Source organism: Colletotrichum acutatum (genome assembly GCF_030867785.1).
Source record: "Colletotrichum acutatum strain CBS 112980 chromosome Unknown BDZ83scaffold_51, whole genome shotgun sequence".
In the NCBI taxonomy this organism is placed as follows: domain Eukaryota; kingdom Fungi; phylum Ascomycota; class Sordariomycetes; order Glomerellales; family Glomerellaceae; genus Colletotrichum; species Colletotrichum acutatum.
In genome coordinates, this window is record NW_026849045.1 from 189,358 (window position 1) to 201,658 (window position 12,301).

Sequence of the window (12,301 nt, forward strand, 5' to 3'; positions counted from 1 at the left end):
TGAAGCACTTATCGCTTTTATAGATGATACCTTTTCAGACATTTGACATAGAATGACTATCCGCGTTGGAAACTGTCCTATTATTAGACCTAACAATCATAACCGGCATTTCAGTAAGGCTCCTGGCCGCTATCATGGTCCTGATGACATGTTGTCAGCTTAAGAACACATTTCGGTTCTAATTTTGGGTTAGTACTTGCCCAAGAGTTTGCTTCTTGAGGCGAGTATGCGGCCATGGAAGTGAGCCGCAAAGCCTCCTCCCTTGACTCGGTTGTGTCAAGTTAATCTCCTTCAGCGTCATTGAGGAAAGATTCTCTTGTCGCCAGGGTTCGGCTATTGGTCAAGCTCGTACATCGAGGCCCAAGGCAACCGCCTATGTCTCACTCAAGACAGCCAAGGCCTCTTACCCTTTATGCGTAAAGCTAGGGAAGGACGCCTCAGTGGCTTAGCTGTCACACTCAGCGATGAAAAACAGCAAAAGCCCTATTCGCCGCTCATCTGGCATACTGTCCTGATGAGTTAACTATCGGAAATTGACATCCACGAAATAAGCTCCTCAGCATTACGGATAAGGAGTTGATTATCCAACACACTGACACGAGCCCAAAGTCTGGACCGAGTCCTCTTGAAGCTGAACAGCCTTCAGCTGTAGCCCTTCGACACAATGGCGGAAGTTCTAGGGGTCGTCGTGAGCGCCTTGACAGTCGTCGACATGACGGTGAAACTCGGTTCTAGTGCAATCAAGCTCAAGAAGCTCTGGGATCAAGTACATGACACACCCAGTGAAATCGGTCAGCTCGTTGCACAGGTTGAACTGCTCAACGCCGTTCTTGCGGAGGCGGATGCCATGTCCGACCAGGTCTACAGTACCAATAATAACCCATCTGTCATCAGTCTCAATTATTGCCAGCATGCAGTAAATCACCTGGAAACCTTGGTGACGGACTTACAGCAGCAAATGACGATGGCAAATAAGCCGAGAAGAAGCATAGCGAGACTGAAGTTTACTCTGAAGAAAGACTTGATCCAGAACTGTCAGAATAAGCTGCAAGTAGCGCTACAAATGGTAGTCCTATCCCAGAACACTCGCATCCTGTAAGTAAACACTGAGTGAGACCTCACAGACCTAATGACTCAATCGCGTCACAGTGCTTCCCTCAGAGCTCCATCGCCGGAGCCATCGGCTTATACTCATGATATCTTGGGAGATACGAAAGACTCGGGCATGCCACCTTCCTCTGAAGTGCTTCTGAAACAGAGAAGAGAATCTTTTGGAAGGTTCTACGCACATTCTGTGCGACGAAGACGGGGAGTGATGGACGCACTCCCTTGGCGGCAAGCTTCTCTCTTTGGTACCTTTGCGCACCAGACGAGCCCGCACTCCATACTCTCTGGTGTTCAGGGTAGGTATTTCTTTTGCCCAAGTAACCTCTCGCAAGACAATAGACTCAAGGTATAGGCATGTCACTAACACCGGTCAGTCTACCGGGCACGCGTAAGACCACCGATGTGGATGTCGGAAAGGATATGGGATATCCAAACGTATCGAGCGTGTGCGGGATGGAAGTTCTCTTTAAGAACTTGGACTGTCCGCCCCTTTAGTGCTCCTGTATTTGGCTATGTCAAATCGGGGTCGTGGTCTCAAGTACTACAAGAATTTGAGGGGAACCGGGCGTCTGTGTTTGACCGTGACTCTGAGGGGTGGTCTTTAGTACATGTATGTGGGCCCCACATGCGACGAACCGCGCTTTAATGAAGAGAGTAAGAGCTAACATCGTGTAAGTATGCAATCTTCTTCGGCCATATCAGTGTCATCAAGAACCTGTTGAGTATGGGCCTTAGCCTTGACGACATATACTCTGAGACCTTGGGCAGTTCTTGGATCTTATTCGATGGTGCTTCAGAAGAGCAAGAGACCATGCTGGAACTGTTCCATATGTGGCTCTACATATGTGGGCTTGATCAAGACATGGAGGCATTCTTCGTCTCCGAAGGCGAACGCTATCAAACCAAGTTTAACGTCATCTCGAGCTTCGTTTGGAAGCTACCCGAAGCAAATCGGATCATGGCGACAAGAAGGAACATTGCATACTACAAACTCCCTCCTAAATCACGCTTCGCTTGCTTGGGATGGCAATCAATCGATCCTCAGGTCTTGCTTAATGACATACATCATGGCGAGGGCCTAAAACCTGCGGAATTCAGCGTGGTCTTTGATGGGCCAAAGGAAAGTTCTATGGAGAGCTTTGTCAACGCGTACGTCAACTTCCTGTTTGACACTGACAATGATCACTTGGAATATTGCCAACCTCTGGAGACACATGCACCAGCCCACCCTTGGCGGCATCTCGCGCAATGGGTTCTTAGGGGTGTGGCGCCAGAGAGGCTTAGTAGAAAAGCATGCCTCGATGGGTATTCCATCACAGCGACTACTCTTTTCGCCCTCTTCCTCCACGTGGAGGAGTGCTTGACGTTTTCGGGTCATCAAGGATGGGCTGCGAAGCTGCGAATGGCACAGTTACTGTCCTCATGGCTGGAAGACGCGGAACTGGCAGGTCTAGACCTAGGAGAATATGGCAGGCAAGAATCGGAGATCTTCATGGGCTGTGACCAGTTGCGTCTTCGAAGATGGTTCGAACCAATCGGTTGGGACGACCGCGAAGACGATTGCGAAGACGTAACCTCTCCGTCTGGGTTTCGGTTGCAGTCGTTTACTTACGGACCGCATCCTACAGATTGGGCACTGCTTTGGATTCTGGATGCTGAGGAGTACGCAGGAGAGTTCTGGGATAATATCGAGATCCCACCTTCAGTCATTCCAGGCGGTTGGGTTGAAGACGGAATATGATTCATTTTCTCGGTTCTCTAACATGGCTGTACTCCTTCTCTGACACACTGATCGAAGAGATTTGGCATCGAACGGCGTGACTAGAGAGAACTTGGGCGTTGCATTCTTTGAAGAATGTCCTTGTATGTGATACTTTAGCATGCAGATGCTTTCAGATTCGATTATGGGGAATTAGCTGCACGGCGGTCGTTTCTTTCATTTTCGAAGACATGTGGCTGTGCAGGTGCTTGAGTGCCGTTTACCCTTCCAGTCTCAGACAATTGCAGATGCATTGAACGCTAGCCATACATGCTACTCACCATCTTCCCGCTCCAGGTCGAGTTTCGATAGCAAGCTATATTTTCATTTCGATGTGAATAGGCTACCTAAATCATACCTCATCATTACCTTCGTCTCGTGGGTATGTGGATAAGGAGAAATTGAAATCCCAGTCATCACCTAGAAATGCGGGGTACAAGAGTTGCTCAATTTCTCCTAGCCCCTGACCCTGCGTCCCTACGCTGCTCACTTGCGGCTCATCGAGCCAGTCAGAGAGAAGCTCCTGTTGCGGATTTTCGATAGAAAGGTTGCCCGTCAAGAAATTATCTGTTTCCACAACATTCCCTGAGACGACAGGCAACTGTCCCATGTCATTACCTGTTGTCTGAGCCGTGTTCATCGAGGGTTCGTCGAAAGCGGGTAGCGAGATAGCTGAGGTCTCTTCTCGACGTAGCTTTCGAGTTTCCTCTTGCCTCATTTCGAAGTTGCGCCTCATGATGAGTTCCAGGTCATGAACAATATCTCGCAACCCTGCTATAAGCTCCGGCTCCACATTCGCGAACCTTCGCTCAACCTCAGCTTCGATGCGCTCTCGGAGGAGGATCATGATCTCGCGTCTGGCATATTCTTTTCAGGTCTCTTCTCGGTCAAGAGCTGAGACGTCGTGGTTATAGTCTGCAGAGTTTTGATTTAGCCTTGTCTACTTTGCATCCTTATCGGGCTATTACTCACAAGGCGAAGGTATTTCTTTTTCTCTTACGTCGAAGAGAATTCTGTATACTTCCTTCCACTTTTCTTCCTCTGTTTGCTTCGACCTAGCCTTGATCTTTAGGCGTCTCTTAGCGTCAGGCCCAAATTTGAATTCCCTCAATAAGTCTGATGCGTTGATGATCTTGCAAAGCTGGTTGATCGAATCGTCTTTGACTCTGAGATGCGAGTCCAATGCACTTTGATTATCGAACCATTTTCGACACCTGCTGCATTCCAAAGGCCTCTCATGACGACGAAAGAGATGCTCCCTGAAAGTCACCATTCATTAGTTAATAGTACACCCAAGCCGACGGCCATAGACTTACTTCAAGCGATGCACTGAAGGCCACCCAGGACCTGCACACGGTGGCTTCCTTGAGTACTCTAGAGGCTTCCATTGGAAGAACGGACATGCAAATAACATGCCTGACGTTCCATCTTGACGTTGCGGTACTTTGCGGGGTCTCTTGTTGCCGTCGTCCTGTTCGTCATCGCTTTCGTCGCATTCATCCTTGTCACCGGCCCGATCCTGACCTCCCTGTCTTCCAATTCCTTTCTTCCCGCCACAGAATTTCCGTCGTTTTCTGGGCTTTAGGCCCTGCTCACAGGTGTTAGACCCCTTTGACTGTGACGGAGCCTGAGTTTGATCATTCGCATCCTCCAGCTTGACGGTAGGCATGTTGCCCGTGATATCTTGGAGATGGCTATCCAAATCGTCAAGAAACGCATCCATGATACTCTGGACAATCCTGCGTTTTTCGTCTTCCAAAGCTCGCGTTTGCTGCTCATCCGCGGTCGAGCTGCTCGAACTAATCGATTCGTCGTCGTAGGAAACCGAGCATTCATCCGCATCCATCCGATGACCAGTATCAATGGGTGTTGGCCTGCTTGGGGTCCTCGATGGAGAAGTAATGCTGGCATCCGGCACTTTTGGGGTCTCCTTCGCATGATCTTCCTCGGAAACCTCGACCAATGCTTGTCCTGCGTACTCTGAAAGTGATGGAGGGTCTTCTTCCAGCTTCAATGACGGCCAGGAACCTTTGGCCTCGGTGGCATCAAATCCTCTCATGGACAACGAAGATGGGTGGGCCAATTTGCTTAGGACAGGCTCTTCGTATCTTGATTCATCATCCCCCTTCGCCAGCGCTGGCACCCAGGGAAAGACTGGAGGAAACCTTCTCAAGGATTCATTCTCCTTCTCGTCGCTGTACTGGCGGAAGTACGAGAAACTAGAGTTGTCTGCTTCGTTGTTCATCAAATCTATATCTCGAGAATAGCCAACACTTCTTGTCGATGCCGCATCAAGAAACGACGAGGTTTGGTAGTCGCTCGTCTCACGCCTCTCGAAACTTGGCTTGGAAGCCAGGGACTTTTGGGCAAAAAGTTCAGACGGAAGTACTTCAAGGCGTTCCAGGCATGAAGCTGGCTCGAAGGATCCAGCCCTTAAACATCCGAAGACCTCTGTGATCAGGTGCTGACGACCGAGAAGCTTCTCGCAGAGCGTGAACACTTCATCAATGAAGTAATTCCCGAAAGTTTTGTTACCGTCACAGTCGATCAGCGTGGTGTTCTTCCAGATGATGAAGAGCGTGCCCAACAGCTGAGGATGTTCGTCCACGATTAGTTCATCAACAGCTCCCAACTGTGTCTTGAATGACAGAGGTACCACAGCGCTGTGATTGACACGGACGGAGTTGATGGCACAGTCGGTATCAGTGGCCCATTTGAACAGTCGGCGGCCACGGCTGATATGGTCGGCGAGATCCACAAACACAGATCCCGACCTCAACGATTCATTGATGTATTGAACCATAAGTCGGGTGAGCTCGTCGTAGTCAGATGTGGCTACAGCGCTTGGGTCGCCCGGGATCTGAGGCAACTGATCTGTTGCAAAATGCACTTTGCTTGGCTCACGATTGTACTGGGTACCAGCTAGACGATTGAAAGTATCACCGGCCACCCGGTTGGCAACACTCTGTCGTTTCGCAATAGGGAGAGGCACGCCACGGCGGCGACAACGACTGGTCACTAGCACCCCATTAGTCTGCAGCTGTATAGTCAAGGCAATAGTTGATCGGGGCTTCAACTATACCATTGCTCTCGTCACTCGAGTCAAGGTCCGCGATATCCTTTACATCTCTCTCCAGGCTGCTTTTTGGGTTATGCTTATTACCATAGGTAGGAGGGCCGCTATACTTGTGGCAACGCCACAGGCTCAGTCTGTAAACTAGCTGCCTCTTGCTTCACCGTTCATAAGTTAGCGCATATATTTCTCAGAGACTGTGGGAAGCTCACGTCACGACAAAGTCGTGTTTATCTTTCAGCGTGATGATGACTTGCTCGAGAGTTTGCTCTTTGTAAAGGTCTATAATGTACCCTTTCATCCTTTGCCACTTGTCAAAAGACTGCTGAATTCTCATTGGTCTTGATGAATTCATCGTAAAGAAGATTGGAATAACGTTTCAAAATTTCTCTCATAATGCGTCTAGGGGCGTCAAAAAAGGATGATTGGTGCGATATCATAGAGAAGCAGTGGCAGGGAGGTGGAGTGGAACCAACCTGCCTTTATGGCCCTGGGAACGCCAAAAGTTCTCGAGTGCGCAGCTGCGCAAATAGTTCCTTGCCTGCGTGCGAGAACGAGCAAGATGCTGACAAGTCTGCCAGCCTGCCAGCCTGCTTCAACAGCTGAAAGCAGGGGGCTGCGTCCAACGCATGTCTATGGTTCTCCTGAAGAGACTACTCAAAAACTGCCATGATTGGTGAAGTAATCCTTGGCCTTTTGCCTGATCCGAGACCAATCACTGGGGCCGAGTCGTAACTGATCATAGATTAGGGACACCGTTTGAGCCGTGGCCAGGCTAGAATCTCTCTTGTTACCACGTTCACACGTCGATACTCTTCGTTTCCACCTTTTAAGCAATCAGCGATTGACACGAAAACGCACTTGGAGAATGTATGGTCCGATACAGGCGAATGCGAAGATGACCTTATTCAACTCTCAGGCGGCCTCAAGTTGGACGAGTACACGGGGTGGTCGTCAGTCAAAAATAGAGGGAGCGGCTGACGAAACCAGTCCTGACGACCCGTCTAATAGAAAGACGCAGCTGCAGATGGAAATTGGCAAAGCTGCATCGCGTCTCTTGACCGTTAACGGAATAACAAGCTTACATGAAGACCATGAAATCTTGACTTAGCAAACAGCAGCAAAAGGCGAGACTTCGCTCGTGTTCTCAGATATCAGAGTGATATGTGCCGGGTTCCTAGACTTCATCCAGCCATGATAAAGATAGCTTCAAGAAGGCCCAATTTTGAGTTAAACCTAATTCGGGAGATGGAAACTGTCTGTCGTATTCTACCTTTTATCGTCCACAGCTTTGGGAAACATCTGCTTTGGCAGGTTAGCAAACAATACTTCCCTTAGAAATACAAGCCAGCATCTTGACGGTAAAACGACGAACACTGGATGAAGACTTTATGTTATACAAACAACTATGCTTTTCAATTGGTTAAAATTATCCTCTCGCAAAGAAGAGGGCCACCGTGACCTCTCGATGCCCGCGACGGAGCATGCTAGATGTGTCGTACATCACCCGCATGCCAAGAGGCGCGGATCCCCTCGCTAGGAGCCCCTCCCGATCGCCACGCCACTAACGTAGGTAAAGGTAGACTAGGGTATCTCTCCCTTCCCTCAGGAATGCAGCGGAGAGTCCACCGCAGGCCTGCCACGCACACCTCTGACCTTGAAGCCCAGTGTGCCCGCCCAAAAATAACATTATTGCCTGCCCTTTTGTCCTGATCGTCGTCGTATGCGTCATGTGCCTGTGATGTTGCTGATGTGGTTCCAATCGATCGATGCCAATGCCAATACCACATGTGCGCAACATCATCGCGTCCGGTGGTATCCCGAGTCCTGAAGCCCCCAATGCCATTATGTGTGTATTCCTTGTCGAACACCAAACGCCTCGCCAGGAGAGTAGAGAGAGGGGAAAAGGAAGAGACGGATAAACATCCTCCCCAAAGTTCGAACCGTGTCATAACTCCATCATTATCGCAAGCTTCATTGAGCTTTTCACGTCCTCGCCTTCTTCTTCTTCCTTCCCTCCCCTTCGTCCCGGCCCCTCTTGCTCGAGCCGGGTTGTGGTATTGACGCCGACGATGACGATCCTGCTGTGTACGCTGCTGATGACGGGTGTTGGTATTGCTGATACTGCTGATACTGATGATGATACTGCTGAAAATCCTGCTCACCAAAGTCCATACCGGCAACGCCTTCGTCCTCGCCGGCGCAGGCGTCGCATTCCTGGTCAAAGGCGTGTGTCTCGACGTCGACGCCACGCCGACACGAGCCGAACTTGTCGGCGTTCTTGGCCTCGAGGCACGAGAGCTGCTGGGAGAGGTCGGCCCAGGTGAGGGATTCGTTGCAGCGGGTGCAGGTGCCCGCGAAGAGCACGAGGCGGCACATTGTGTGTGTATGTGTTTCTTTTGCGTGTCTCTTGAGGCGGGAGGTGTGATTGAGGCGTTATTTGGACTAGGTACGGGGTCGAGAGGTGAAGAGGTGGCAGTGTGGTTTTTCGAGCTCCCCCCAGCCCCGGAGTGATCCCTGGGCGAACGAGTTTGTTTCGCGAGTGTTCAATTAAGTAGGTAGGACAAGGAGGAGAGACAAAGAGAGATGTATGCTTGTTCATCGACCGTTTGGAAGTTGAATCCGCAATGCCCTTTCGAGGGGGTAAACAAGGTCTTTCGAGGGTAAGAGAATAAGAATTAGTCGGACACGGTTCGAGGAGAAGGAAAGAATGTTGAACGGCAGAAGAAGGATGAACTAAAATCAATCGTCGACGGATGGGCAGCCACAAGCTTTCAAAGGATCGACACGGGGGGGCCCTAGCACATCTCGATAGAAAAACGCGACATGGAGCTTGACGGGTTATGTTGACACACTGACAGGTACGGATACACCAGGACAGAATCATAGAGGGGGGGTAGGGGTGTGTGAGAGAGGGGTGTGAGGGGCCGACGGGTAGAAGTCTGACTGTCTGAGAGACAGAGAGAATGAGAGACAGGGAATCAGAGGAGGAAGCGAGAAGAGCTCATGCAGCCCAAGCCCTCTCTCGGAAGTGAACTTAGGAAGAAGAAACGAGGTTCAAGGAGACGAACGACGAAGAGAGTGAAAAAAGCAACAATGATAGATGAGCAGGAAGCGCCCTCTCTCTCTCTGAGACTCTGCTGCCACTCTGCCACCCACCATGCAGCTCGCCAACAGCCAACCGTCTTGCAGTAGACTATATGCAGGATGCGGCTTAGCCTCGCCCTTGCGCCGCCGCCCAGCTGCACATCAAGGCGCGAGACGAGAAAGAAAATGACAAGCGAGCTGCATTTGCTGTTGGCTGTTCGATGTGCTGCTTGTCTCTGTCATATCTGTTCTGTCTATGCCATGCCATGCCATGTCCATGTCCATGCCCCTCTCCCCGTCCATCCGTGTATGTGAGAGAGTGCTCCAATTCTTTTGCACACCCACCCCAGCACATCCACTCGCGGCCCGCGGCACTCTGCCGGGGAACACAGACAGGCCTTCCCGTCGTGAGGAACGATGTCCTGTGGAGTTGATGTATGTATGTCAGAAAAAAGGCCTTTGGCGGCCACGCTTCATAGGATCACGAAATGGAGGGGTGGGACGGGAACGGGGGTCAGAGCGAGGCGAGAAGGAAGAGGGCACCTTGCCCCGAGACGTTTCTTGCAGTGACATTCCAGGCACCCAAATTCTGTCATTGTGTGTAACTTTTCTTCTCTGTGGAGATGAGGTGATTTGAACGGAAATGGCTTTTTCTTGATGTTTCCAACGGCGCTGAGACACTGTGCCGAGCCTTTGCCTTTCGCCTATGCGTACGTAGCACGACTTTCGCCAACTACATACACAACTCGTACGGCAGATCCAAGAGAAGAGAAGAGTACGGACATCTTCCACCATTGACACTTCAGAGTCGAAGATTGAGAGTCAGAAAGAGATGTGCGGGAGGCACGGGAGACACGCGGCGCAAAAACAAGCTTTGAGATGGGATTGTCTTAGGGCCGGGCGAGAGAAGCAGAGCATGGATCGCGAAGCGAGCAATGCTACATGCCCCTTTTAGGATAGCTCCGGGATCAAGCTCCCTTGCAAACGGCAGACCTCAAGTTGTCCCCTCCCGAGTCCCGCATTCCTCTGTCTGTGTCTCTGAGTGTCTCTCTCGAGGATCAACAGTCATGTGTCAGTCTACTCTCTCTCGAGGGGACCAAACCCCTCGATCGTCTGTCTTCATGGTCCAATATAGCTATCGCGATGGTTTCGAAATGCTGTTACATTTAACACAGCCTCATGCCACAGTGCTACCTGAAATGCCCCCCCATATTCTCCCACTCTTCCCCCCTCATGACCCCCCCAGAAGTCATCCTGCATTGCAACCTTGGATCGGCACATGCAAGGCCAGATAAGGCAGACGGTTCGAAGGGAACACACAGTCCGACAATCCGCCTTCCGTAGAACAACACGCGGGCACGGGGGGCATGGACATCCGCACGCCTTTCCTGCTCAAAGAGCCCGTTTTCCCTCCTCCGCTCGCTGGCTCGAACGGCCTAGACCCTTGATCTATTCTGAATCAACGAGCGCTGTTCACCGTCCGTTAACAAACTTTCCTAAAACGTTGACTCGGGTACACCAACCTGAGGACCTCGTGCTCGTGCGCCTCTTCCTTTCTTTCCTATCCCGCTGTTTACGGAGAAGTTAGAGTGGTCCTTTCGGTTTAGGCCGCCGCCCATCCGTCACTGAGCGCCTGCTACGGCCGGTGGGATGACAACATCCGAACGGAACAGTAAAGTGACACCACACTGTAAATCTTTACCTACCGACGGATACCGGTACATCTTTCAAAGCCCATGAACGAATCGGCTTCTGACAGACAGGAGGATTCGGGGACTCGACCAATGCGGGGGGGAAGGGAGGAACGCAGTCTCTTGCGCATCCCTCGTCCTCCCCCTGCACGGCATGTCAGTTCATCACGTCTCTCTGTTCCCACACCAACCTTAACCTTACTTGCACCTCTCGCTCTCGCTAATTAATATCAGTCAGACATTGACAGGTAGGTGACGCATGTAAGAAAGGGCGGTTGTGAGTTTAGGTGTACGTACGGGCGACCGCTCATGCATACACGTCCCTGTCCGACAAAATGTCTCGCATGGGATTTGCATCGAAGCACAACTAAAATTTTGCCCGTCTTGCCCGTGATGAAAGAGAGCCAAAGGTTTTGTCAGATCGTCTGGCAGTTTCTTGGCGTGGTGTCGGAGATATTTCCCACCGCGCAGAACTCTCGACTCGCTCGTCCTTCCGCACGCGTCGACTGCGCAGGTCGCAAGCATCCCAGTTTTAATCTCCAGATGAACCGTTTGAAAAGCTTACACACCAGCACCTAAACCGAACCCTATCGTCAGTAAGTATGAGAAATGAGAGATGAGGCAGATCATAAGGGGACAGAGCACACGGCGCAGCACAGACCTGAAGCTCGCAAAGACATTTCACATGCATCAAGACAAGCAGACAGGTGAGGGTACGAGAGAGATAAACCTCACGTACATCAACCATGCACATGCAACCGCACAGGCGAGAGATCTCTACACTTTCTCTTACCTTATTTTTTACACTTGCTCATCGCCCAAAACACCTGCGAGATGGAAATCAAAACTTCAGTCCATATACTGCAATAGTCAACATGCAGCAAGATTGCTCAAAAGCAAATCTCAAGCCTGATGTTTCCCGCAGTCCGCATCAGGGCCGATAAGCGAGAGAAAAAACCATGTCTGTTCGATGACACCACGATTTCGAAGGACCCCTTTTCTCTCTCTGCTCTTACACATCTGTCTCTGTTCTGAGGCTCTCTCCCACGCAAAGTGTCAGTGCCATCAAACGGCGACGATCAATCAAAGTCTGCTGCCTGCCACGCCACGCCACGGAGACTACCACACTCGCTCGCGGCTCAGTCCCTCCCAGGCTCCTACAGATAATGATGGGCATGCCAGAAGCTCTGCCGCGAATATCGGCCCTGGTCTAGGCCACGGCTAAACATGGCCATACATCGTCACTGGCCACCGGTCCACCCCGAATGTAGTGTTACAACGCCGGTGTACATCCTTATTCCTTACGTGAGCGTCACATCAGCCTGGATCATTTTTGGCAATGGCTGATTATGACCATTCTTCACCTTTCCCTGTTCTCTTCTCTCCTGCTGATCCAGGCCAAGAGGTGGGCAGAGAAGATGCATATCATGTACGACACTAGAGGTAGAGAGGGCGAAAGAATTTCATGAAACGAAGATTCCACGATCGTGGGAGTCCATTCTCACACACCACTTACAGTCTCACAATCGCCCTTCAAAGCCATCTGCTTTCCAATGAGTCCATCAAACTCGCTGGACAGCACAT

General features: G+C 50.8%; 4 protein-coding genes across 4 annotated transcripts; 2 read left to right on the top strand and 2 right to left on the bottom strand.

Moving 5' to 3' along the window:
- Window positions 1-664: 664 nt before the first annotated feature.
- On the top strand, window positions 665-1,753 carry BDZ83DRAFT_578573 (uncharacterized protein; the record flags this gene model as incomplete). Its single annotated transcript, XM_060505142.1, has 4 exons — window positions 665-688; window positions 746-1,095; window positions 1,375-1,424; window positions 1,482-1,753. The coding sequence occupies 4 exons, from the start codon at window positions 665-667 to the stop codon at window positions 1,751-1,753; spliced, it is 696 nt and encodes a 231-aa protein (XP_060364562.1).
- Window positions 1,726-3,175, top strand: BDZ83DRAFT_622890 (uncharacterized protein). The gene has a single exon (XM_060508346.1). It carries the CDS (start codon window positions 1,832-1,834, stop codon window positions 2,846-2,848), a length of 1,017 nt encoding a protein of 338 aa, XP_060364563.1. The 5' UTR covers window positions 1,726-1,831; the 3' UTR covers window positions 2,849-3,175.
- Window positions 3,176-5,782: 2,607 nt separating this feature from the next.
- Window positions 5,783-6,377, bottom strand: BDZ83DRAFT_350892 (uncharacterized protein). Its single transcript, XM_060502524.1, has 2 exons — window positions 6,152-6,377; window positions 5,783-6,097 (listed from the first exon to the last, which is right to left on the bottom strand). The coding sequence occupies exons 1-2, from the start codon at window positions 6,292-6,294 to the stop codon at window positions 5,896-5,898; spliced, it is 345 nt and encodes a 114-aa protein (XP_060364564.1). The 5' UTR covers window positions 6,295-6,377; the 3' UTR covers window positions 5,783-5,895.
- Window positions 6,378-7,925: 1,548 nt separating this feature from the next.
- Window positions 7,926-8,318, bottom strand: BDZ83DRAFT_719907 (uncharacterized protein; the record flags this gene model as incomplete). The annotated part of the gene is made up of 1 exon (XM_060512224.1): window positions 7,926-8,318. One exon carries the CDS (start codon window positions 8,316-8,318, stop codon window positions 7,926-7,928), a length of 393 nt encoding a protein of 130 aa, XP_060364565.1.
- Between the last annotated feature and the right edge of the window lie 3,983 nt (window positions 8,319-12,301).

Excerpts from the sequence above, each read along its gene's own strand:
- BDZ83DRAFT_350892 (XM_060502524.1), bottom strand. The coding sequence starts at position 6,294 with ATGAATTCATCAAGACCAATGAGAATTCAGCAGTCTTTTGACAAGTGG. Across the intron at positions 6,098-6,151 it reads AAACACGACTTTGTCGTGAC|CAAGAGGCAGCTAGTTTACA; the intron begins GTGAGCTTCCCA and ends TGAACGGTGAAG.
- BDZ83DRAFT_622890 (XM_060508346.1), top strand. The coding sequence starts at position 1,832 with ATGGGCCTTAGCCTTGACGACATATACTCTGAGACCTTGGGCAGTTCT.